Here is a 27,083-nt window from a genome sequence, read left to right on the forward strand (position 1 = left end):
ACATTTATAGGTTAGTGTCACAGAATTTTAGAATTTAGTCTGTACATAAAGCATTGTTTAGATCTTGTAATATTATATGTTTTAAAAAGGGGCAAGAAAGTGTCTAAGTGATATTGTTTGTTTGTCAAAGCATAATTGCTTCTAAGGTTGTGAAATTTTTCACACTTTTCGCTATAAGATTATAGATTTTTCATTAAGATTATGAGACATTTTAAGAACTTCACCATCTAGTTCTTCGTGTTTCTTCATGCCATCCAACAAATAGGCATGGTAGATATGCATGGAATGCAACCTTCTTTTATGTAGCTTCATTAGCTACATTGCAAAAGATAATGAGTCATAATGTCTATCATTATCTACTAAAAAGATAGTGGCTATCATAACCTTGTTATCTTCCTCCTCCCTTGTTTCAATTTCCTCATGTACCTCCTCTTGCATTTTGATTTTTGAATTCATCATCAATATTCCTAGCAACTATAGCAACCTGATTACTTCCACATTTTGAAACATCACTTATTTGCAAAATATTCTTTACTCAATTTTCCTTTCCCTATATATGGGAGTATTGAAGGCCTTCCTTGACTCTTGTTTCAAAATGGAGACATGACAAGTTACCTACGAAATGCTTGCGTGAAAAGAACATCACCTTTATTTGCACCTCCTTTTCATTCAATACTTTCCTCCTAATATTTTATATATATTTATCTATTACTTAGTACTTCCACAAAAACATGTTTATTCACAATATTATCTACTTTATTTTTCTCTATATGGGAGGACTAAAGCCAACATTCTACTCCTTGTTTCCAAGTGAAGGCAAGCCATATTCAATATTACTAATTCCTTTCAGATTTTGAAACATATCACTTACTCATATTATATTCTTTGAAGTTTTCTTTCCCTATATATGGCAAGAATGAAGCACATATTTGACTCGTCTCAAAGGTGGAGACATGGCAAGTTTTTTGCCAAATACCCTTATATGTAAGGTCATCACCTTCTTGTGCACCTCTTTCTCATTCAATACTTTCATTATAACATTTTTTTATATGCCTTTATTTGTTGCTTATTGTACTTCCATACATTGCAAAAAACATAGTGCTTGTTCACAATATTCTCTACTTTAGTTTTCTCTACCTATATATGGGATAATGGGAGGACTGAAACCTATCTTTGACTCGTTTCAAAGGTGGAGACACAACATGTCTACCGCCTAACCTGCCACATGTATGAGTAAGAATGAGACACAACAATGAGTAAGAAAGAGATTAAGAAACAAATGTTTCCACATAGGTGAAAATTTATGCAGTGCATGGAGTACCCCATTCATTTAGGGTACTACATTTTTCAAGTTAGCACAAGTCAATTGGACTTGCATGTCTCATGGCTACAAGTCCAACGCACACTATTATCGGCTTTCCATTAGAAATATTTTCTACCACTACAAAGATAGAAACTACATCATTCTAGACTTGCTTTGTCTCAAAAGTGCACTCCAACCTTCCATGTTTTTGTGCTTGATCTAATCTAAGCACTAAAGAAGAAAATCAGCTTGTTGCCCAAGTTTGAAATAATTAGGGTTTCAAAATCCTAATTTTCAAGATTGCAACCTTTTGTACATGGATCAGGCACTTAGTGCCCATGTGATTTTGTTTCAATAAATTTTTGTAAAGGGGGAGGAGCTTCCCTCTCAATGTAGTGTCGACTCCTATCTCTCTCTCTCTCTCTCTCTCTCTCTCTCTCTCTCTCTCTCTTCATGGTGATAATTAATTAAGTTGGTTAAGTTCAAAGTATTGTCATTCTCACGTTCTTCACCACGCTTAAACGTGCAAGTCAACATAGGATGCACAACATACAGTAGTGTTGATAAAGTGTTGGCAGCAAAATGCACGCTGTGACCTGTTGACGATTGCTGGAGATGAGACATTGACTATTGGGCAAACCATAATTGCAAGAAAAGGCAGCCTCTAACTGAGGTAGCAGCACCTGGAACTTCGGAGCTTAACCATTTCCAACAGAAACTTCTTACACAGGTCTAGATTGTACCATAATCTTCTTGTGCACATCATCATTGTGTATGGGACAGCATGTTTGTTTCTATCAGAAAGTACATGTACTGTGTCTACAGTGACGAGCAAGATGGCTTGAAGGTGCCCAGGACCATTTGATCTATAATAAAAATTCCAGATAAAACGCTCTCTGTCAAAGGGCAAGACTCTCAAACACAGACAGAACGCCTGTTTGTTAAGCTCTGCTATTTACAAAATTGAAGAATCTCTTGCATAGCCTTGTGGTGGATCATCTTCCTTTTGCACAAACTGAAAACTTTGGTAAATTTAAATGAGCAACTTTCTCGAGAATCATTTACAAAATTTGTATGTCTTGCCAAACACCTCCAGAAGTAGATATGAGGAAGGAACTCTTGCTCTGAAAAACCTTAATAAAGGTTTTTCCTAAAAATACAACTGCAGGTAACCACGGCAAGCTCTTACACTGTCTTCAGGATTCTTACTGATCACTCCGTCAACAAGATCAGTGATTTCATAGAGCCTAATACGACTTTCTACTGTAAAAATTATATGGATGTAATCAGGATCTCTTCCTGATAAGAGCTCTAGATAATCCTTTGCCATAATAAGCTGGATTCATAGAGCCAAATGTAACTTTCTACAATTTTAAAAACCTGATAGAATAGGAAGAAAACCATCTTGAATAAGAATTCTCTATCTGAAATCTCTTTGTGAACATACATTTCGAGCCTGAAAACAAAACAACCACATTTAATTAGGCTCAGCAAACAACAGGATGCACAACCGAACTGAAATTCTTATGTAAAGCAGTACCTTCAGTTGGCTTCAGTACCGAATCTCAAGGTAAGCATGTGAATATTATACACAGATTGTCAGCAGCAAAATTTCCTACTAGGAAGGACTAGTCACTGGTATCATCCTCCTCTCCTTCTGTTTGAACATCTTCTTTGTCTACTTTATCTAAAGAAAAACTTGCTGACTCATCACCTTCTGAGCCTGTGTCTGCCAATTCTGCTTCTTCAGGCATTCCTGTTTCAACTTCCAGCTCCTCATCCACATCCCCCGTCCAGTGAGCTTCAGTGTCATTTTCCATCCAACTTGGACATACATCATCACTGCTAAGTGATTGGTGTTTTCTATCTTGCTTCACCAAGGAAGCATTTGGGCGTTCAGCCAGTCTACATGTACATTCAGGTACGGGATTAGACAGAAACATATCTGGCTTGAGGTTGTGGTTTGCCATTGTTAACCCTGCATCACCCATTGATGCCGTCAAATTATTTCTTGCAGAAAGAACCCAGGACCACTTTGGGTGATATAGCTTGTCGCCAAGAGCTTGAAGAAGCCGGGCAATCTCCTTCCTATTAAAAACTTCCACAAGTTAAGAGCAAAACTTTCATTATGGTGAACCTTTAATCCATTACAATAAAGTGAATTGTCATTATCAAGCAAAAATTAGAGTGACCTGTTTGGTCGGTATGTCCGGAGAGATGGTGACATGTATGCCCGGTGACCCATCACCATACTGGCAAAGTTCGGTCTTCCTTTTCCATCACGATCAAACCCCGGGAAAAAGGCAGTTGACTCCACACATACTATGTAATCCAAAGCTGCCCAAAGCAGTTTATGTCCCTTTTGCCTAAGGTCTCCAATGGAGGGTGGAGGTTCCTTATCTGCATTAGCCACCCAACCCCACCAACCTTCAAGTTCGTGTGTGTATATACTTCGACCTGGTGGAGGTGGCAGTGGTCTAGGCCGAGGACCAGCAACTTGCCAAGCAGCAATCATCCGTTTCACATCATCAGGGGATGGAGGAGGCGGTGGGGGTGGTGGAGGTGGTAAAGCTTCTTCAGGCCCATACATCATGGCCCGCTCTTCTGCTGTTGTAAGTGTGGTTTTATCTTCAAGGTTGCTAAACATAGCACGCAATGGAATCAGTACACGTTGTCCACCAAAAACTTCGGCACCAGAAATATATATGCGAGTATGAGGTCCATAACCTAATGCACGGAGAAGCACACCAACCTGCATAACAGAGATAAATAGAGTCGTACAGTTTAATGCTTCACCCAGTTACATGACTTTCACAGGATGAAAGTACTTAGTCAAGAATCACCTCTTCTGGCATTAGCGGACAAGATCCATTTTGCCACTGCAACTCTGAGTCAACACTCAGGTTTCCAATGACAAGTCCCTCTTTAATCATAAGAGCACGCTTGTACTGTATGAGTTGTGTGTGAACATCCTGGTTTTCAGAAGGAACCGAGATATTGAGACCTTTAAACTTTTTCAACAGTCACGTAATAATCTACTGAACTGAACTCAAAGAAAGTTGATCGTTGAAAGTTCATACCTGAAAGCGCTCAGCACAGCCATGAAAGGCCAAAGAATCTCTTTCTAAACCCATGTGAAAAGCAAGGTATGGTTGCCCAAGGGCTTGCAGCCTGTATTCATGAGCAACAAAGGCAAAGCTTAATTAGCCTCGTAACAGCCATTTCCATTAATCATTCCCAAATTCTGCTGCTTTACACTTATGAACTTCAAAACCACAATAAACTGTTAAAATCGTCTATTCCAACAAACCATCAGAAGTCCAGATCTTTAATAAATTTGGTAACTTTGAAATGGGGAAGAAAAAATTTTCCATATAGAAGGGTAGAGCTAGCACCTCAATAAGAAAAGATTATATATAAATCAGGCAAAGATCCCAATAGTGGCAGCCAAAACAACTGTCTATTCTTCACAATATGGAAGGGTGGCAAACTGAGGTCAGAGAAAGCCCATTGATACCCAGGATCTACAAGTTCTTCCTAGTTCGGGGCCTTGGATGTTTCAGCCATGACTTGGTGGCTAGGCCTTTGTATTCCTTCCAGCATGCAAACACAGAGCTTGTCGCTTCTCTCCCAAGGTTGAGTTTTGGGACCTCTCTACTCATTCTATCTATATTGTTCTTCACTACATGCCTCCTTTCACGTGGAATACTTGAATTACAAGGTGGATCTTCTCTCTCACCCCCCTCTTAGGGCACCTTTTTGGGCCTAAGAGGGGTTGTTAAGAAACTCATTCGCTAAGCTCATTACATTACCTTAATTCCTATTTTGGTTTCCATTTACAGCCCCAAAAAGGCTTTATTTGTATCATTAGTTGGTGTCTAGATGCCACCCAAGAGAGTTGGGGCACCACACTAGACACTTCAATGGGCGCCACCCAAGAGAGTTCAATGGTTCATGTGCCTATAAATAGGGCATGGGCATTCATCCATTCTTCACTACACTCTACACTTACTCTCTCTCTCATTCATTCTTCATCATTCCCCCACAACACATTCAGCCTCAGCCCTCTTACCACCACTGCTGTCCACAGGGACCTTGGTGGATATCTCAGTTTGTGGTGCTGTCCAATTGATCATGACACTACACATCGCCATCAGCTCTAGACACTCCAGATTGCTGCGTTTTTTAGTCCACAGCCTAGTGACCTGTTCTTCATCATCTCCATTGTTGTGTTTACTGGTTTTACTCCTCCTTGGACTAGTATAGGAGATCATCTTCATCATTGTTTCCAGCTCCTCTAACACCCTAGCACCCAAGCGACAATTCCCAACCATCAACCACTTTATGGAAGTTGCTTTGAAAACAATTTCAGGCCATTTACAATAGGTTGCACCCTCTTTATCAGCCCTACATCAAATACCTGCGTTTTTGTGTTTTCTTCACTTCTGAAGGGCTGCCCAACTCTCTACAACCACTTACACAGAGAGATCTTTATCAAATATTCTTGTATTTTCTTCTGAAGGTGGCTGCCCATCCTCTTCCAATATCTACTCTTAACATTCCATTGGCCGGAGAACTACATTTCACTCCCTCCATACAACATCTCTTTCCCTCGTCATCAACCCCTCTACCCAATGAACTACGTTTCACTCCCTTCACACTATAGATTTCTTTTAGGTGTTGTCACCTAATCAACCAAGACAATGTAGTCATCTTTGAGCTTTGCTCCATTGTATCAACATGATTAAGTGTTCATCATTCTTCACTATTATTTTGAGTTTCTTCTCTTGGTGTTTGCCATACACTGTGTTTCTCTCTGCTCTTTCAAGTGGAATTCTTGGATTATACATATTTCCTTCATCATCAAGTACCTTTTCCTTGATTTTCCTCAATCGGAAATCCTTTTATGAATGGAGTGTCATTCTTGCCGCAATAGGTGCCAAAGAAGGAAGCATGGATCAATAGGTGCACCCTAATCCATGCTTCCTGCTTTGGAAAAGAAGCCATAGCACCAATATCAAACCTGTGATGGGAGGGTGGGAGAGACAAAAAGATAATGGTATCTCCCAGATGACGGAATGGAATGAAGAAGAGTTTGGAATCTATGATATGTTGCTACTCCTTGCATCCTTTATTCACCTTCATAGAGAATAAGGATCTTTAGCTCTTGCAACATCTTTGCTTTCATATTGAAAAAGAACACTAAGGTTTGTAGGGGAGAACACAAAGAGTGTACAAAAAACTGTGACATAGAACTTGGAACCACGAAAGATGAATATAATAATGAATCATAAATAATGTTGATACAATGGAGTGAGCCTTAGGATTCTGTCTTGAGAACCAATCTTGAGGTAAGCAAACTCGAGTCAATGATGCTAATTAGAGCTCGGAGATGACTATATTTTCTTGAGCGATCAAGCAGCAGCACTTGTGGATGAGCATGCTCTATGAAGGGAGTGAAACATAGTCCTCTCGGCAAGGGGATGTCAAAGACGACAACAATGATGATGGGCAGCAATAGAGGAAGCAAAAGGCAGTCCTTAGGAGGTGCCAATGATGAAGAAAATGTCGTAATCTCTCTGGAATGATGGCTGCTGTCAAGACAACTGTTGGGCAGCCAACTAGAGGAGAAATCGCAAAAGTGGCAACAAGTTCCAAGCCTCCAAAAAGTGAAACCCAAAATGCTGAATGGTAGGTGGCCACTAGAGAAGAAAAGTGAGCTGGGCAGGGCAGCTGTCTGAGAGCAGCAGCAATAAGGAAGACTGGGAGCTCCTGAAGACCTTCTGGACATCCAGTGCAGGTCTGGAGAAGATGCTGAATACCATAGGCAGCAGAACAACCTGTCTCCTGACTGTACCTGGCTCTGGGCAGCTAGAGGCAGGGTGAAAGCTGGAGAAGCCTCAAAAGGTTTTGAGCAAAGCATACAGCAGTCAACGCAGAGGTTGCTGACATCACCTGCAGCTGATGATCCTCTCCAACAGGTCGTGGCAGGCTGGACAGCCCCTCACAGCACTTGGAGAACCCGAAACACAGCAGTGCCAGCAATGGGAATGAGGGCACCAGCTGGTTGGAAAGGAGAGAAACTGAAGAATGAATGGGATGGATATAATGCCTACAGAATGCCCTATTTATAGAGGATTTTGGAGCATTTGTCCTACCATATGCAGTAAGTGCCAATAAATACAATAAGACCTTTTTGCAGCTGTTAATGGAGACAAGAATTAGGAATTACTGTGATACAATTAAATGTGAATGCATGTAATGACTTTGGTTGCTCAACAGCACCTTGCTACTGCCACCTAAAGATCCACTTCACTAAAGGTGCAACCCACGTACTCAGAGCACATTTATTACTCACTCCTAGACCTCACCCCCACATCCCATTTGATGAGCTCACCTCACACCCACCCCCCACATGTTTGCTTTCTCATTATAAGAGCCACCTGCATGCCCTTATGTGGAACAATCAAACAAAAATAGCTGGCATGACACAAGCAACCACCAATGAAAAGTCCAAGCTTCAATTTTCCTGAAAAGAAAGTTTGCTGTTGAAAGTTGCATATTAGCAGCAAGGTCTGGAATGACAGTAGCCGCAGCAGCTCAAAATGTGACAAGTGGAGCAACTATTGAGAAGATAACATGAAACTTGGCAATTTTTCTTAACTGAAAATAGCCATTTTCTTGCTTCTAGAAAAGGAAACCTGGCAAATTCCAGTGCACAAATCTGATCAGTTGTGATGACATGCGTCAATGGCTCTGCTGTGCCACACAGCACCTGCAACATGGGATTGCCACATGTCACTACCAAGCAAAAGACTTGGCACTGGTCTTACTGCCCTGTTTTGACATACTGATTTATCGCTTTTGGGTTCATAGGATTATCTGATTCCTCTAATGCAAGTCCCTAACAATTGTGGCTTGTGTTCATCCACAGTTATGGCTAGCCTCCTAGACATTAGAACATGTCTGTTTAAAATCACAGCAGCCTTAAAGGAAGCTGACATTTCCAGAATTTCATCAGATGGTGTTTCCAAACTTCAGATGTCTGATTTTCTGCATAAATTGTTTGCATGCTGTGGAAAGTGAACACAGGCATGCACTTGCAGGAGTATATTCCATTATTGCACAAAATGTCTTGTATAAGAGTTTTCTTATAGAGGTAAAGAATTAAGTATTGAATTGATTATTCACCTTTGCACCATGCGAGAGCCAAGTTCCTGAACTTCATGTCGAAACTGCAGAGCCTCAAATGCAACCCGACATCTCAGACGCTGATACTCCACAAGATGAGGAGGCAATACACTCTACATGAAAGAGGAAAAAATAATTTGGACATCATTTAACAAGTTACAATGTTGGCATGCCAAGTGTGTGCATATGACAATTTGTTTACTGAACAGATGACATACAATTGTATAATAGTCAGGAAAACACTCAAAGATTAATTAGTCCAACTAGATCAACAATTGACAAATGGTCAAAAGTTCGTTCAGAAAAACTAAAATTTAGAAAGTCTAAACTAGTAATGACAATTATCTCCTAGAATCACCAAAAGGTTGAAACAAATAAATAAGTATCAGGTGGTGGTATGCAAACCTGTAAACAACCACCTCCAGATATCATCAGACTGACAGCCCCCTGACTTTTCAACACCGGTAAAATCTCATTCAAGTACATCTTTGGTGATGATAATGGAGATTTCAAGATTAAAGCCTTCTGTTTTTTTGCTGCCTTAAATTTTTCAGGAAGATTCTTCACAACTAGAATGTCACGCTTTAAAGTCGTAATAAAATGCTGTTCATTAAAGACGTATCCAAAACCCTTGAATTTAGAGCTGCAGAAATAAGACAAAATTAGAGAAAAGGACCACAGATGGACCTGCTGGAAGGATACTTGTTGTGACCGAAAATATTTGTATGTTACAACAGAGGTATACCTGATTCCTTTTGCAGAGGTAACCTCTTGAAGCTCTGGTAACACAAGTGTGGCATTCAAGAGGCTGGCAACTACGACCAAGTCACATATCTATCATGATTGGAAAAGAGTTGTCATAATGTTAAACTCCTACTCGTATTAATAAACATCATTACTGAATCACAAAAATATGAACTGTGCAAGATAATCCAAGAACTGAGGCCTTACCGAAGCTCTTATTTCATGGAATTCTCCATATATACGAGCAAACAAATAACCATTACCAACCCCAGTAGGAGCTGCAAGCAAGCATGACAAATAGATAGTCAACAACTTGAGTTGACCATTTCTTATGATGTCATGGTTGTCTCATTGGACAATATCAGCACAAGTTAGTCAGCAAATGTCATCATTATAAAAAAAGTATACTCATTGCAAATGCTAACTATTGCTGGTGGCTCCTGAAATGTTTAGAAAACAAGTCAAATAACTATCCTCTTACGATGTCGTGTGGCTATTGAGCTACAAATGCATTGGCTTCTTTAAAACAGCCCCAAAACATGCTTTTTAAATGAATTAAACCTCTTTATTAAAAAGAAATGCATTCCTGGAGTGTTTGTGTCTCCCATTAGCGCAAACCCTATTTGGGAGGACCCAAACATTCTATAAATAGACAAACTGCCCACACTTGGCCTCAATCTTATTTTTGCAGCTTGCAAGTGCCTTTTCAATGCTGTCCACGCCCCATACGTGGAGGATATCTCAACCAGAGCTGTCCACCATTGCTATCTACCATTTGCCGCCTGCTGTCCAGCCAGGCAATTACTGCCAAAGAGACACAATTTGCATTTGCTGTTTGATGATCATCTAGAGCTGCCATACAGTCTTCTCAGCTGCCACCCTATGCTGATGTTAGCAAAACTGCTGCCTTTTGCAGTCCTTGCTGCCATTCGGCCCCAGCCCCCAATCGACACCAGAAAATCTGTGTTTTGCTGATCAGCCCATCTGTACAGCTGCCATGGCATCAGCCTGATTTGCATTTGCAAATTCTACACACTTTGCTGCTCATCTATCATTAAGATCTGGCCTTCCCAAGCTGCATTTGCTGCTGCCAGACATATTCTAAGGCTGCCTGCTGCATCTCAAGATCCGTCAGAGTACGACAAACTCTTCTACTCATACTTTCTACCCCTGTCCTTGAGACACGAGAGTTGGAAGGTCAGTTTTCACCTTGCATAATGTGCTTCCTGCATTGATCATTGTATTTATTCATTCGTTATTCAGTTGCATTATCTTCTGTGTTCATTGTCTCTGTGTCAACCCTAATCCTAACTGTGTTTCTTTATCAATGTGTGTTTGTCATATGATTGTGTTTGTACTTCCTAGACAAGCACAAGTTTATCACGTCCAATTAGTACAATCCGATGCTAGTACGGTACTAATTGGACTAATAAATCTTGGACCTACATCCAATGTTACGTCCGATGAAAGAAAAAATCCATATAATTTTAAGTCTATGCTTAATGTTTGGACTTAAAAGTTAAAACATAAACTTAGAGATTAAACTCAAAAGTGCAAAAGAGAGTTGAAACAAGACTCAAGAGTGTAGCATGAACAATGAAACCAAAACTTTATTATGAGCCAGATGTGCAATCTCATACCAAAAGTATACAAAAATGGATTGAGATAAAAGCCATCATCCATGGCTCAATTCGAATCAAGAATCAAGATACATGATTACTCTAGGTGCTTATATCACTCTCGACATCAAAGGTGGGAGCATCCTTGTCGCCACTTGAGGAGCCATCACCCTCCTCAACAAAATCACCCTCACTAATGACATTGCCCTCCTCATCATACTCGAGCTCTCTAAGCTCAGCCGCATCTAAGGGCCCCACAAGCATCACGGACAGCCGATGTGGATGCCAAAGTGAAAGTTCCATCGCTACCGGCACAAGGACGAATAACAACACAGGCACGCCATGCACGAGTGCAAAAGACCCGCCAATCTATACTCCCCAAGCTCTAAGTAAAGCTCCCTAGAGATTTGCTCCTCCTAAGTCTCTCTCGCGAGTCACACTTTTAAGTGTACTAGAGGAGAGCTTGAGTGAATCCACATTTATCTATACATTTAAAGAATGAAAAACTTAGATTAAACAAATGAAACTTCTCTAAATATGTTTCATAATCTATTAATAAAGTTATGAACTAAAAAGTATAAAATTTGAATATACGATACCTATCTTGCCATAAACATCTCATGCATATTGCGTAGCATGTGTATATTGGAGCGACAATAAATTAGTCGCTCCAATTATCGCATATTAAGCTTATTACGAATTTTGGTGTGCATGAGGAAATAGGCGGATCAATTCCTCTCGCATGCACAAGACAAACAATCCTAAACCATGTGAACAAAAAACAAGTTTAAACTTTAAACTTGCAAGTTGTAAGTTGTAACTAGAATCAAATGAAAAAAAAAGAAGGGATTTTCAAACCTGTGCAAGAATGCGTAAGGCCACTCTTTGGAGGTGAGGCAATTAGTAGCCAAATGACTCCCACCAAAAAAGAGGCTTCACCAACGATTCCCGCTTCCAACAAATGGTAGATGCGAAAGTGGTGCCCCTTTAATCGCTATAATTAATGAGCTCCTGGAAGAAGACACCATGGTGCTCTTCCACCAAAGCCTTTGGAAGAAAGGCATCACGATTGGCAAGGACATTGGAATCCATAAAGAGAGAGCGTTTTTTTTAAGGCGGGATGCAAAAGTGCCGCAAACCCATGTATGGGTCACTTCATCCACTTCCATCTTTTCTTTGTCAAAAAGAAAATATCATCTCTTTTAGGGGTGGTATCCAAGATATCATTACAATAGGTATATGATAATAGAGATTTAGTGGGAGATTTAGAGGTGAGATTTGAAAAGAAAAAGTTTGAGACAATATAAATTATAGATTCTAAAACTAAAAAGAAACATGAATCATTTTTAAAAAATAAAAATAAAAACAATACCATGAAGAAAATATCTCCCCATCCAAGATGGTCGATGATTATATCTCCTCCATCGCATCTGTCATAAGATGATACACGAGACCAATAGTAGTCCCCCTCCATGTCCGTCATGCGAAGCACCTTGTAGATGGGAGTAACAACAATGATAATGCCTCTCACATCCATCCAAAATTCCTCCTTTAAGTAAAGCATTTGAATGTCCTTTGCTTCCACTTGGCTTGATATGAACTCCCATTCAAGCCACTCCTTAAACTCATCTGACACGACCATTTTTTATAGCTTATTGCAAACATCATAGATACGCTCAAGAAGAAACCACATGACCACAAACCAAGTCTTCGAGGGCTTCTTCAACTCCAAGTCCGAGTATGACCGATAAATCGCAAAAACTCAGACCTTGGAGTTAACAAAGCCAACAATTGTGCAAGCATCGTTGACAATCCTCGCCACCCACTCCAACTTGCCTATAACTTTCATAAGAAGATCTAGACAATGTGTAGCGCATGGTATCCATACCATGGACAAAAACTCGGCCTCAAGTTTCTGCCCCATAGAGACACAATTTGAGGCGTTGTCCGTGACAACTTACACCACATTTTGCGGCCCAACCTATAAGATTATACACGATAAAATTAGAATAAATTTGGGAGGTTTTTAAAAAAACGAGATTACAAAATAATGGATTTAGCCTCAATGATGGCTTGCCATATGTGCCAATACATGAACAAGCCCATGGTTCTCCTTCCCCTTCTACCCGCATCCACCACTCGTAAGAAGTAGATGCCAAGTGGGTAAGAGACGAGAATGTTGATGATCCTTTTTTTTTTGTGGTCACTCCATCCATCGGATAGAATAGAGCATCTATACTTCGCTCAACTGGCACGCACAAGCTCAAGGGACTTATCAATCCTCTCTCTCCTCATCGAGTTTCTTGATACGCATGTGATTGTACGTGACACTGTACCATCCCTTGCATGGACCAACAACAGCAATGGCTTTCACCATCCGCTTCCATCGATCCACTTTGAGAATATGGTAAGAGAGATTGCACTCAATTATGGTGCATGCAATCTCTATTTCCGCTTGCTTTTGTCTCTCCTTAAGAAAGGAGAGAGGACCGAAAACTTGCCTCATTGCTTGGGCAAGAGTGGCTTGTCTCTTGGACATAGGTGCACCACTCAAATGGCTTTTTCTAGATGGGATAGAAGAGGCCTCTCCAACGGAGGAAACCGAGACAATTGAAGAGGGATCATCTTCCGCATCCGAGACCTCGTGATCGGGAGAGATTACCTCTTAATTTACCCTTGAAAGGCCTTTGCATCGCTTCAATGGCAAGTATTTCCAACGACAATCTTCATAGACATTGTCGGGAATACCAAGGCATGGTATGGCCTCCCCTCCTAATTTGCAAAGGTGGATGAGAATATGAGTGATGGATGAGATTTGGAGCTTTGGGCAATACTTGCATTGCCACTTGCAAGTGTTGGATTTCTTCTTTACTCATTTGAAGTAGGCACAATGCAAGCGAAAGGCCTCATGGAGAGGGGATGCCATTGATGATGTATAGAGAGAGCCTAGAGGGTCACGGGTGGAGGGTGAGATGATTGAAAAAAGTAGTGGAAAGAGTAGAGAGCTTGAAGGAGTAGAGAGCTTGAGGGAGTAGAGAGAGGCTAGAGCTTAATGGAGAAGGAGGTTGGAAGGGTCAAGAGGTTAAGGGAGGACTCGAGGAGAGAGCTTGTGAGAGTAGGAGGAATGGGGAGCTTGAAAGGAGGAGGGATGGAGAACTTGAAAGGATGAATGAGATGGTGGGGGAGGGGATATTTTTATAGAAAGAGAGTGTTTTGGGGTTTAGGGTTGGGGAAGAGAGATTGGGGGGGGGGGGGGGGAGCGAGAGAGAGTTCAAATTCTGATATTTGAATGGTGGCCCATCATCCATGGGAGAGGATCCTTGCATTGTGCCATAATCCATTATGTATATATGAGAGAGAGAGAGAGAGAGAGAGAGAGATGGATGGATGAAATTTGAATCATGAGAGAGAGAGAGGGAAGGAGAGAGAGTTTTTAAACTTGTTAGTTTAAAACTTTAATCCTTAATCTTTTCTCTTGAGTCTTTGTGTGAGAGAAAGAAAAGAAATATCAGAAAGAAAGAAAAGAATAGAGAGAAAGAAAAAAAGAATAGAGAAGATTCAAGAAAGAAAAGAAAGAAAAGAAGAAAAGGAAGGTGAGAATGAAAAGAAGAAAATAAAGATAAGAAAGAAAAGAAAGATCGGGCCTGAAAACGGTAAAAAAAGTAACCGGTTTATTGGCCGTAGGGCCCACACATACGGGACCCGCGTAACAATCAACCGTCAAGAGTCGGGGGCAATTTGGGCAATTCCCCGCCAAATTGCTGCAGTCGGGCAATTCGGACAGCAGTCGGCCAATTTGGGCAATTCCCCACCAAATTGCTGCAGTCGGGCAATTCGGCGGGGAACGGATCGGACGGGTCCAGACGGGACTAGACGTGGCGGATGGGACAATGTTGGAGTGCGCGGGTAGCGGAAGTGTGAAGATTTGCAGCAGAGGAAGTGAGCAGGTGAGTGAGAGTGAGAGTCAGAGAGAGTACGAGCTGATTTGGGTGTACCAACAATGTGTTGGTACACAAAGAATAAAATGTATTTATACTTAGGGCCCGTAAGGGCATTCACATGTACAACATAATACACGTGTAAAATACACGGAGGTGAATAAAGGACCTTTACATCCCAACAACCTCCCACTTAAAGGTCCGGAGTGAACATTTAACCAACTCCCACTAGTCGTATGCAATGCTCATGCTGAGCCTTGCCTAGACTTTTAGTGAGAACATCTGCAGGGTTGTCCTGTGTTTTGATCTTGGTCAATGTGATTAGACCATCCTCCAGAATCTGTCTGATAAAGTGATATCGCACATCAATATGCTTTGTGCGTCAATGATGCATGGCATTTTTAGCCAAAGTGCTGTGGCTATCACATCCCAACACTGGAGTACTCATAGACATGCCGAGATCCTCTGCGAGTCTGCTCAACCATATAGCTTCCTTAGAAGCTTCTGTAGCTGATATGTATTCAGCTTCAGTAGTACTCAGTGCTACGATGTTCTGCAACCTGGAGCACCAAGAGACGGCCCCTCCAGCAACTGTAAAGACATACCCGCTAGTGGACCTGCGAGTGTCTAAGTCACCTGCCATGTCTGCATCACAATAACCCTGCAGATTAAGTGCACCCTGCCCATAGCAAATACACTTTCTTTGTGTACCCTTCAGATATCTAAGAATACTCTTGACAGCCTCCCAATGTGGTTTGCCAGGATTTGACATAAACCTGCTGACAACTCCCACTGCATGAGCAATGTCTGGACGAGTAGCCACCATAGCATACATAAGAGAGCCACAAGCTGATGCATAAGGGACTCCCTTCATAGCATTGGCTTCCATGTCATCTTTTGGGCTGTTGGCTTTACTAAGCTTAAGGTATGGATGTAAGGGTACTCCGAGAGGCTTAGCTTCAGCCATGTTAAATCTGTCCAGTACCTTTTCAATGTACTTTTCTTGAGATAAGAACAGCAATTTCTGCGTTCTATCCCTACGAATCCTCATGCCCAATATAAGCTCTGCATTCCCCAAATCTTTCATGGAAAAAGCTGATTTCAGCTGATCTTTGAGGGCATCCAAGCTAGTCTTTCTCTTCCCAGCTAGCAACATATCATCCACATATAAAACAAGTATGATAGGGCTGCCATCTGTATCCTTTTTCATATACACACAATGATCTGCATGGCTGCGTGTAAACCCATGAGAGAGCATAAAAGTGTCAAACTTTTTGTACCACTGCCGTGGTGCTTGTTTCAGCCCATATAAGCTGCGTTTTAGTTTACACACCAACTGCTCTTTTCCAAGAACTACAAAACCCTCGGGCTGTTTCATGTAGATCTCCTCGTCAATGTCACCATGCAAAAAAACTGTTTTCACATCCATTTGGTACAGCTCTAAATCCAATACAGCAGTGAGAGCAAAAAGCACACGTAGTGTGGTCATCTTCACGACAGGTGAGAAGACCTCCTAGAAGTCAATCCCTTCCTTCTGTGCATACCCTTTGGCAACCAATCTTGCCTTGTACTTGGGTTTCCCATCAACTGTCTTTACTTTGTAAACCCATTTGTTTGGAAGAGGCTTTCTTCCTTTGGGCAACGACACAAGATCCCAAGTATCATTAGCATACAGAGATTTAATCTCTTCCTGCATAGCTAGCTCCCACTTATTACTGAATTTGCATGACTTAGCCTCTTTATATGCAGAGGCTCACCCTCATCAGTAAGCATCACATAATGCAAAGAGGGGTCATACCTATGTGGCTGCCTTCTTAGGCGTGTAAACCTGCGTACCCAATGATCTACATTCTCACGAATCGGATCTACATCTGGAGGCATGTTATTTTCAGCATTTATTGGCTGCTATAAGCCATTTTCAGCATGCTGTTCATGCTGTACAGCACCTTCATTTTCATTTCCAGCACCTGCATTTTCATAATCAGCAAGTCTATCTTGCTGTCCATGACCTCCCTGTGCTTCTATTTGCTGTCCATCATCATCTGGCTCAAAGATAACCGGCTGATCATCAGTTTCAGCCTGTGGTACAGCACCATGAGGCTCATCATTTGAAGTAATAGGTGGCTGCGAATTCTAAAATTTGACCTTTTTCATGTCATCAGAGGCTAAAGTACTTTTCAGCAACTTTGCCTCATTAAACACAACATTACGGCTGCGAACAATTTTCTTGGACTGAGGTAGCCACACTCTATAGCCAAATTCACCCTCATCACCATAGCCCATGAAAATGCCTTTGGTGGATTTCGGGTCAAGTTTATTCCTCAGCTCATCTCTAACATGCACAAAAGCATCACAGCCAAATATTCGTAAATGGTCATATGAGGCCGGTTTGCCAGACCAAACCTCCTCAGGGATGCCATTATTTAAGGACCTGTTTGGAGAGCGGTTGCAAATGTGAACTGCGGTTTTAAGTGCCTCTCCCCAAAATTCATGAGGGAGATTAGCAGTGGACAGCATGCACCGCACTCTCTCACATAGAGTCCTATTGTATCTTTCAGCCACACCATTTGAAGAAGGGCTGTAAGGGGCTGTAAGCTCCCTCTTGATCCCATGCAAGTCACAAAAGGACTTAAATTCATTAGACGTGAACTCACCCCCATTATCAGTTCTCAAGCATTTCAACTTTCTACCTGTCTGAGTGGTCATGAATGCATGAAAAGTTTTAAAAACAGCAAACACTTCACTTTTCTTTTTCAACAAATAAACCCAAATCTTCCTGGAACAATCATCAATAAAAGATGCATACTCATCAATAAAAGAGGCAAAGTATGCAGCACCACCCAACGATTTCAAAGGCATGCTACATACATCAGAATGCACTAAGTCCAAGACATTTGACTTACGGGAGACACCAGAGTAAAAGGAATTTTTCATTTGCTTTCCAAACTAACAGTCATTACAAAAATCAAGTTTAGAGCCTTTTCCATCAACCCTCTTCAAAGAGGTAAGAACATCAAGTCCTTTCTGGCTCATATGGCCTAATCTCTTATGCCATAACTCCAAATGACAGCCAATTTCAGCAACTGCAAGAAACTTGCCATTCAAAGCTTTACAGTGCAGACAATACAAAGTGCCCTTCTTGGTTCCTTTAGCAATCAACATGGAACCCCTTTTTAATTTCCACAAACCACCACCAAACAGTGTGGTGTAACCATGCAAGTCAAGCTATCCAACAGATAGTAAACTCTTCTTGATGCCAGGCACATATCTGACATCTTTCAACACAAGTTCTTGCCCATTATCCAAAGACAAGTGTACGGTGCCAATCCCATCAATGCTGCAAGCATGATTATTTCCAAGGTAAACCTTGCCACAACAGCCTGCATCAACTCCAAGCATGGAGTCACATGGAAAGAGGCACCAGAGTCTACAATACAAGTCTGAGTGACACCATCATCAACTGACAAAAGTGCATCAATCACATCAGCCTTGGTGATCTGCATATCCTGCATGTGACATACAAGGACATCATAATCCCCTGCACATAATACATCAGCCTCTGCATCTAAGAGCTCCTCTATGACAACACTAGAGGCCACATTGGCCTTTTCCTTGCCTTTACCTGCCTCAGATGCATCTGTCTTTTCCTCTTTCTTCTTTTTGTCTCCTGCATTCTTCTCTCTCTTGTTCCTTCTTGTAATACCTGCAATCAGGCTTCTTGTGGCCCTTCCGACCACACTGATAGCATGTAACATCACTCTTTTCTTTTCCTTTGCTCTTGCTCCTGCTTCTCTGTCCAGCATTTGCATTTTTCTTTTCAGCCCTGCCTCTAACATTATAAGCTGAGTTGCTGCCTTCTCCACTAGACTTACGTCTAATTTCTTCATTCAAGATCGAACCCCTCACACCATCATATGTGAGATTGGGGTTATTGCTGAGAGAAACAACCAAAGTCTCCCAAGAGTCAGGCAATGTCATGATCAAAAAGATCGCCCTCAACTTATCATCAAAATCCAAACTTGCATCCTTGAGCTGATTTAAAATGCCAATAAATGCACTCAAGTGCTCAGCTGCAGGCTTGGACTCATCTAGCCACATATTCACCAACTTGCGCATTAAATGCACCTGATTAACAGGTGTGGTGATCTCATAGGTAGTCTTCAACTTCTCCCATATTGCATGACCAGTGTCTAAACCCTTAATGTCTGTCAAAATGTCATCAGTGACACCCATCTTTATATAAGCCGCAGCCCTTTTATTGACTTTGGCCCAATCCGCCTCAGACATTTGTGCGGGTTTATCCATTTGCAAAGCATCCTCACAATCCTTTAAGAACAGTATGCCCTGCATACGATCTTTCCAAAGATCAAAGCCCTGACCATCAAATCGCTTGATTTCCATCAAACTTTTAATGTCAGAACTGGAAGAAGTTGCAGCCATTTTATCACAAGTACAAGTGTAAAAGCACTGAACTGCAAGAGCACAAGCTAAATCAGCAAATACACTGCTATTCTTGCATAACCAGCAATAATCCTCTGCTGTTTTGACATAAACCAGCCACTGCACAGGCAAATAATGCAGAAATTTATCAAATTCTGCACAAAATTCCAAATTTCCAGGTCCAAATGTGCGCAAATGTCAGCCAAACTGACTCAGTTGAGCAAAATTACATCAATACATGAAAAGCCCCAATTTTTCTTGGTCCAATGCCAAGAAATTTTACTCGGATGAGCAAAATTCCAACAAATTTTGAAAAATCCCCAAATTAATTGAGGTCAAGGCGCACAATGTCTGCAATTTCTGACACAAATGTCACATCAAGCATAAACAGCATCAAATCTGGGAAAAGCCCCAAATTTCCAGGTTCAAATTTGCCCAAATCTGAGAACTGTGCTTGCGCGCGCGAACTCCCGTCAGTGGCAAAGGGGTTGCTTATAGTAAACCTTAGAAAAATTTAAAAAATTTCTGGAAGAAAAATGTGTCGAATCTGCAGCCATTGACCTTGCGCTGCCCGTCAGATGCCACGCAGCCTTGCGTGAGCTGTCGCTAGCAGTCATTGACCTTGCGCTGCCCGTCAGATGCCACGCAGCCTATCGCTGGCTGTCGCCTGGTCAGCGTGAGCTGTCGCCTGACGATTTTGACCTGCCGCCTGATGCCACGCAGCCTCTCGCTGTTGCCTGAAGCCACGCAGCCTGTCGCTTCAGTTTCGTGACCTGCCGCCTGCAAGGAACTGTCGCCTGCACTCCTGTGAGCTGTCGCCTGCAGTCGCCTGGTCAGGCACGACCTGTGTGAGCCCGCTGGTCAGAACACGACCACTCCTGTGAGCTGCCAGGTCAAAAACGACCTGTGTATCTCGCGCGAGCAAACACTAAAGATGTCTCGCACGGACTCCGAGGAGCGCGAGCACCTTAACCTCAGCTCTGATACCAGTTGTTGGAGTGCGCGGGTAGCGGAAGCGTGAAGATTTGCAGCAGAGGAAGTGAGCAGGTGAGTGAGAGTCAGAGTCAGAGAGAGTACGAGCTGATTTGGGTGTACCAACAATGTGTTGGTACACAAAGAATAAAATGTATTTATACTTAGGGCCCATAAGGGTGCATTCACATGTACAATATAATACACGTGTAAAATACACGGAGGTGAATAAAGGACCTTTACATCCCAACAGACAGGATGGGTCGGACGAGTTGACCCATCCGCCACACGTAGACAACCTTGGACATGCATTTATTCACATGGTATCAGAGCTAGGTACTCACTAAAGAAACCTAGGCCCTTGATCAAAAAGCTTCATCTTCAAAAATAGGAACTACAAAGGGGAAATGGCATTAAACATTTCCACACCTACTCAATCCCTAAAGGAGACTATGTTGAGAACTCAGCAAGAGTGGCTTCCTCTACCAGCTCCACAAGGTTCCGACATGGCCGGAGATCCTTCTGACTACATTGGAGACACGTATCATTATCCTATCTAATCATTTCTCATCAAATTGTGCATTAATCTGATGATGTTGCAGGGCGATCGAGACCACGATCAGGGATGGTCCTCCCTCTTGGAAAAAAAGATCCGGAGTATGTCCCTTACTTTCAAACTATTCCTACTACTTCAATGCAAAGTACACAAGTTTCCACTTTTGCTTCTTTTACTTCACCATTTCAAACACCACCGATCACTGCACACACCACATTGGGGGTTCTTCAAATATAGGCACAACCTTTAGGACCTCTACACCTTTAGTTTCAGGTGGTGCTCATGCACCATTGTGGGAGGCTCAACCTCCACCTTACACACCTTTGGGCTACTCATGGTACCATGTCCCTAACCCTACTTACCCAAGTTTCGACCAATCGATACCACATTTTGCCTCCATAGCAATTCCTAGTAGGCCATCTACTTATGCTACTATGCCTCGGCCAACAATTGTTCAAAGTTTGAAAGTCCTCGTGCCCATCTAACTTGTTCTACCTACCCATCCTATCCCCTCCCTATCCTTTCTTGGACAAGCACAAAGCTAGGCTTGTTGCCAAGGGCTTTGCTCAAAGGGCAGGGCTGGACTATTTTGAGACTTTTCCACCTACAGCTCAAATGTCTTCTATTCAGTTTATTTTGGCTCTTGCAGCCCACCACCGCTGCCTTGTTTATCAGATGGACGTAAAGTTTGCCTTCTTGAATGGTGTCCTTGAGGAGGAGATTTATGTTTCCCAACCTCCCGGTTCTCTTGTGCAAGGGAAGAAGGGCCATGTCTACCAATTACGAAAGGCCTCACTGGCCTGAGGCAAAATCCCAAAGCTTGGTACCAGAGGATTAATCGCTTCTTCCTTCAAAGTGGCTTCCATCACTCAACTCATGACCCCAACCTATACTTCCAAGTTGCAAGTGACAAGTGTGTTTTGCTCATCTTGTATGTGGATGATCTTATCATTACAGGGAGCCATACTCGGGAGGTTAATTGTACTCCGAAGATTTTACGATAGGAGTTTGACATGATGGATCTAGGGTTCCTTCACTTCTTCCTTGGTTTGGAGATTTATCAAATGGCATATGGCATTTTTGTTTCATAGCATAGGTACATTTCCGAGCTTCTCTCGAAGTTTAGTATGGCCAATTATTGGCCTATTTCATGGCCCATGGACCCCAAGTCCAAGCTTTTGGTAGCCGGAGTTCCCCTTACACATGCCACCCATTTTAGGTGTCTCGTTGGCTCTCTCATCTAGCTTATTCACACTCAGCCAGATATTTCCTTCGTTGTGGCTCTATTGTCTTTCATGAAGACTCCCACTCAGGAGCATTGGGGTGCGGCTTGCACATTCTTCGTTACAAGGGACTCAATCCTATGAGATCATGTATAGAGAGGGGGTTACTCTCTTTGGTTGAAGTGATTCTGACTGGGCCAGTGATGTGGATTCATGGAGGTCCACTATAGGTTATGCCTTGTCCAAGGCTTCTATGCTTCATCACATGAGGTTGTTGGGTCTTCAAACACTCCCAGGATTTGACAGGGGGTGTTAGCCGGCCTGTGTTAATCATGTCAGTCTATCATCTCCTAGTTGTCAGCTCCTGTCAAAGTCTGATGGAGACATAGGGGCTCTCGTAGTTTAGTGCATTTTCTTTATTTTGTCGGCTTCCTGTGTGCATTCCTAGGCCAGTTACTGCTTTCCATAGTCTACCTACGCCTGCCAAACATTGTCTTTATCATCTGGGATTTTTCTAGGGTGTCTCATATTTTTTCTAGCATTTCTAAATACCCAGCATTTATTGTTGGTCAGCCAGCATTTTTAACCTCCACTGATGCAAGTCGGAAAAATTTGGGCATTTATGGCTATTTATAGCCAGCCCCCCACTTGGCAAATACACATTCTCTTCAATCTTCAATCTTCCCCTTTGAGACGCACACTCCAACTCTCTGTGCTTAGTGTTGCCATTGTCATTAGCTTGATCTGGTGCCCTCACTGACACTTTGGGCTGCGTGCAAGGACTAATCAGTCCATCATCATTGTATCAACATTCATCTTCAGTCAATGCAATATTCTACCCTCATTCTTTGCTTCCTCTCTCTCTCTCTCTCTCTCTCTCTCTCTCTCTCTCTCTCTCTCTCTCTCTCTCTCTCTCTCTCTCTCTCTCTCTCTCTCTCTCTCTCTCTCTCTCTCTCTCTCTATATATATATATATATATATATGTTCGTGTTTCTCTTCTGTTGCGCACTCTCACAGTACATGTGTCTCCTCAGTGCAAACCCAGGCGTACATTCATACAGAGGACGGGAAGCAGGTGGAGAGTGAGGAAGAGGGGGAGGAGTTGTAGATAAAGGAGTGCGAATAGGTAACCTGAAAGGAAGGGGAGTGGCTGATGGGTGTTTTTTCTTTTCGGGGGGGGATTGATTGGGGAGAGACGTGGGGATGGATTGGGATATATCAGTCAATGACAAAGAACCACCCACACAAGAAGAACCATTAATAAGATCTTCAAAGATTGAAGCCTCATCAAATATCACATCCCTACTCACCTCAATCTTTTTTTTCTTCGGGTGGTAGAGCCGATGGCCCTTCGTGATCATGTTGTAACCCACGAAGACAAGCTTCTTGGACTTGGAGTCGAGTTTGCTCCCTCTCTTCTTCTTGTCCATATGGATAAAAGCATCAGGCCCAGAGATGCTAAAATGGGAAAGGAAAGGCTCTCTTACCGAATAAAGCCTCATAGGAAGTCATAGGAGACTAGTTGCAAATGTGAACCACTGAAGCCAACACCTCACCTCAAAGGGAGTGAGAAAGACTTTGCCATCTCTAGCATGGTTCAATTGGCATGCTCCACCATACCATTCTCAGATGGTGTATTTGGATGGGAGTACTCCACCCAAATTCCTATGCTCCAACATCGATCAAACATCTCTAGCATGGTTTGACTGGCATGCTCCACCACACCATTCTCAAACGAAGTATTCGGATGGGAGTACTCCACCCAAATGAAGTTATCCCTACAAAACTTAGAAAAGAGGTTAGAACAAAACTGATCGCCATGGTCTACTCGAATGCCTCAAACCTTAGAAGGCATTGGCGTTTTTGAAAACACCTTCCAATCACAAAAGTTGGAGTACGACTCACTTTCGTACTCCAAAAAACAAGGCCACACATAAAGGCTGAAGTCATCAATGATTAGCATCAAATAATTGGCCTTCGCATATGTCGGTGTGGACCAACTCAAGCAGTGTTGAAGCCCTCTGAGAGGCAACCTGTGGAAGGGGCTGCCTATACTGCTTGCCCCTCAAACAACTAGAACATAAGAGTGTAAATAGGAGGGAAATTGAGAATTCCCTCCATTGTCTTCCTTCAAGAAGCCCTCCTAATAGCATCAAAGTTTAGGTGCAAATGTCAAGCATGCTAAAGCAATCCTAGCTTGTTGAAAGTCCTTGTGGCAAGGGCTGTGAACATATAAAACCCACCCTCCTGTGAACCTATGCAAAGAACTGCTCCTATAGAAGCATCCTCCACAAGCATTGCATCCTAGGTAAAACCTAGCTGTGGAAGACCATGAACACAAAGCAAGTTAAAACCCAAATCTGGTACATAAAGAACTTTGGCAGAAGAATGTTGCCAATCTGGCAAGAGAGGAATGGTCCCCACTCCATGAACAAGTACAAAAGGATTGTCACTAATGGTGATAGATCCCCCTCTAAAACTCATGTATTAAAGCCAATCATGTCAATAGGTCATGTGAAAAGAAGCCCCACTATCCAAAGCCAAGGCTTCTCCACAATGGAAGAAGCAAGAGCCGTATCTTCCTCCTCAAACACATATACAAAGGCAAGTGGTAGCTAGGGTTGCCTTTGAATCCTTAGACCCCTCCTTAGACTTCAAATAGGGTTACTTCTGCCAACACTTCTCCAGATGTGTACCCTTTCCACAATGTGGGCATTTAATGTGCTTCTTATCATACTTCTCGTCCTCTTGTTTATTTGCCATTGGCTTCTCCTTCTTCTTCTTCCCTCTACCCAAGCCTACTATGAAAGCCTTCATGGAGCCATATTCATTGGCTCCTTCCTCTTTGAGCTGCTCATCGTGTTCCAAGACTAGTGGGGCTAGCTCCTCCCAAAGAAGTGTCTTGCAAGTCCTCGATATAAGAAGGCTAGTATAGAACACATCGAACTTTGGAGATGGCAACTAAGCTTACGAGAATCATTGCCATATCCTCCAAAGATATTGTCCCCTTGAGGGATGCAAGCTCATCCCTCATATACTACAGTTTGTTGATGCAATCCTTCATGGAAGAAGAGTCATCGACACTGAGCATCCGAAGTTTCTTCTCAAGAGAGAGAATGTGGGCATTGTTAGCAGTCATGTTTGTCATGCCTTGTCATCTCCTACCTAGAGCCTCAGTCTAAGTTAGACGAGAACTTTTGGAGCTCTGATAGGTCTATCATGTGTTTTGATGGGGGAGGCTATTCATTCTAGAGAGGCCATCTGTATGCATTTCAATGCATTTCCTCTGATTGTAAAGTGTGTAGTTCTTGCATTTCCTAGGCTATCCTTGCCTATCACACATTGTCCATGCCTTTCGGGATTTTTCTGTGCCACCTGTATTTTTCTAGCATTTTTTACCAGCACCATCAGCATTAAATGCTGGTCAGTCAGCTTTTTGGCATCCTTCTGGGGCAAGTTGGCCAAATTTGGGGATTATTGACTATTTATAGCTTGCACCTCCCCACACTTCATCATCATCAAATCATCTTCCTTCCTTCTAGCAAGTACACACTCCAACTCTGTCATCTTCCTCTGTCTTTGGTGTTGTCGTCATCATCAGCCTAATCTAGTGCGCTCACTGACGCTATGGGCTAAGTGCAGGGTCTAATCAATCCACCTATAATCATCATTTGTTCCTTGCTCAGTGTAGGTTTCTTTTCTCCTCCTCTTGCACATTCTCTCTCTCTCTTCCTCTATGTTTGAGTTCCTTCTTCCATTGGCACACTCACGTGGTATCAAAGCATGGTATCTAAGAGCGACACAGAGTTCATGAGGCCATCCACATCTGTGTTTGCTTAAAACACAAGCTCCTGCTAGCTTACGACTGCATCTGGTGCTTAGGCATCATCGTCTAGAGGTAGGCAACTGCTTATAGCCATCAAGCATCCTCATCAAGAATCAGGCATCAACATCTGGCATCAGGCAACATCAAGTCATCAAAGTTTTGCACAAAACGTTGCCTATTGGGTGGTGGCGAGACCTTCTGATGGCCATGCGATTGCCTTCCACAGTCAAAACGCAACCTTCCTAGAGCAAGTGATAGCATTCACATTTGCGTTTTGGTGTTTCTACATTCTTCATGAGCAATCAATAGTATTTTTCCCTCAGTGGACCTTCTACATTGAGATATCTACATCCTGTAGTAGCCGATTCCTCCTATTCTGAGGCTGTCCATAGCCAAACAAAACTTTTTGTGAGTGTTTGTAGGTATATCCAAAGATGTCTTAGCACTAGTTCTTTGTTGACTCAAAGGATGAGGTCTCTATTTCTTCCTCTGAGAGACGGAGAGATTTTCGTGCTAGTTCATGCAATGAACGGAGGTCGCCTAGCCCATTTGTTCAGGAACCATGTCCTCCCCATTCTCTCCATCTTTCACAGGAGGCCCGTTCTGTTGGCCTTCAAATGCCCATACTCCCTTCTTTGCCCAAAGAAGACCAGCTTGATGGTTTCAACTACTCACTTTGGTCGTGTGAGGTGGAGTGTATCCTTGATATCTTCCATCTTTGGGAGTTTGTTACCCACCCTATTCACCGTCCAATGGAGGATTCCACCATTGGATCATCAATGAATCGTGCAGCCTTATGGGATCAACTCGACTCTAGAGCCCGATCCTTCCTCTTTATAAGCTTACAAGATTCTGTCCTAGTGCATGTATGCAAGTTGCGGAAAGCAACAGAAGTGTGGACAAAGCTTACTTCTTTGTACCATCAAAAGACATTTGCCCACTCGATTACTCTCGAGAAGAAATTATGGATGCTCGTTGTTGATGATTCTCCTTCCATGAAGGATCATATCAACAAGTTGGAGAATACGAGGGATAAGCTTGCGTCCCTTGGCAGGATGATCTCTTCAAAGGATATAGCTAAGATTTATTACTCAGCTGCCATCTCCCCAGTTTGATGTCTTCTACATCAGCCTTCTTATATCGAGGACCCATGAGAAGCTTCTATGGGAGGAGCTTACCCTGCTTGTTTTGGAGCATGATGAGCGCGCCAAAGAGGTGGCCAATGGATCCACCTATATCAAAGCTTTTGTTGCAAGTTCTGAAGGGGGAAA

General features: G+C 42.5%; 1 protein-coding gene across 1 annotated transcript in view; it reads right to left on the reverse strand.

The window, feature by feature from the left end:
* Nucleotides 1–1,919: 1,919 nt before the first annotated feature.
* Nucleotides 1,920–27,083, reverse strand: part of LOC148010076 (protein EMBRYO SAC DEVELOPMENT ARREST 30-like) — a 29,805-nt gene continuing 4,641 nt past the window's right edge. The window contains exons 3-11 of the mRNA XM_087673105.1: nucleotides 9,446–9,516; nucleotides 9,240–9,328; nucleotides 8,900–9,137; nucleotides 8,495–8,607; nucleotides 4,384–4,474; nucleotides 4,147–4,275; nucleotides 3,496–4,055; nucleotides 2,844–3,391; nucleotides 1,920–2,759 (exon numbers count right to left, since the gene is read on the reverse strand). Of these exons, the coding sequence (XP_087529231.1) occupies nucleotides 2,932–3,391; nucleotides 3,496–4,055; nucleotides 4,147–4,275; nucleotides 4,384–4,474; nucleotides 8,495–8,607; nucleotides 8,900–9,137; nucleotides 9,240–9,328; nucleotides 9,446–9,516 (1,751 nt within the window). The 3' untranslated portion in view covers nucleotides 1,920–2,759; nucleotides 2,844–2,931. The remainder of the gene's footprint in view (nucleotides 2,760–2,843; nucleotides 3,392–3,495; nucleotides 4,056–4,146; nucleotides 4,276–4,383; nucleotides 4,475–8,494; nucleotides 8,608–8,899; nucleotides 9,138–9,239; nucleotides 9,329–9,445; nucleotides 9,517–27,083) is intronic.

This window comes from Lygodium microphyllum, chromosome 30 (genome assembly GCF_053477565.2).
Source record: "Lygodium microphyllum isolate KBCC chromosome 30, Lygodium_microphyllum_v1.1.10, whole genome shotgun sequence".
Lineage (NCBI taxonomy): Eukaryota > Viridiplantae > Streptophyta > Polypodiopsida > Schizaeales > Lygodiaceae > Lygodium > Lygodium microphyllum.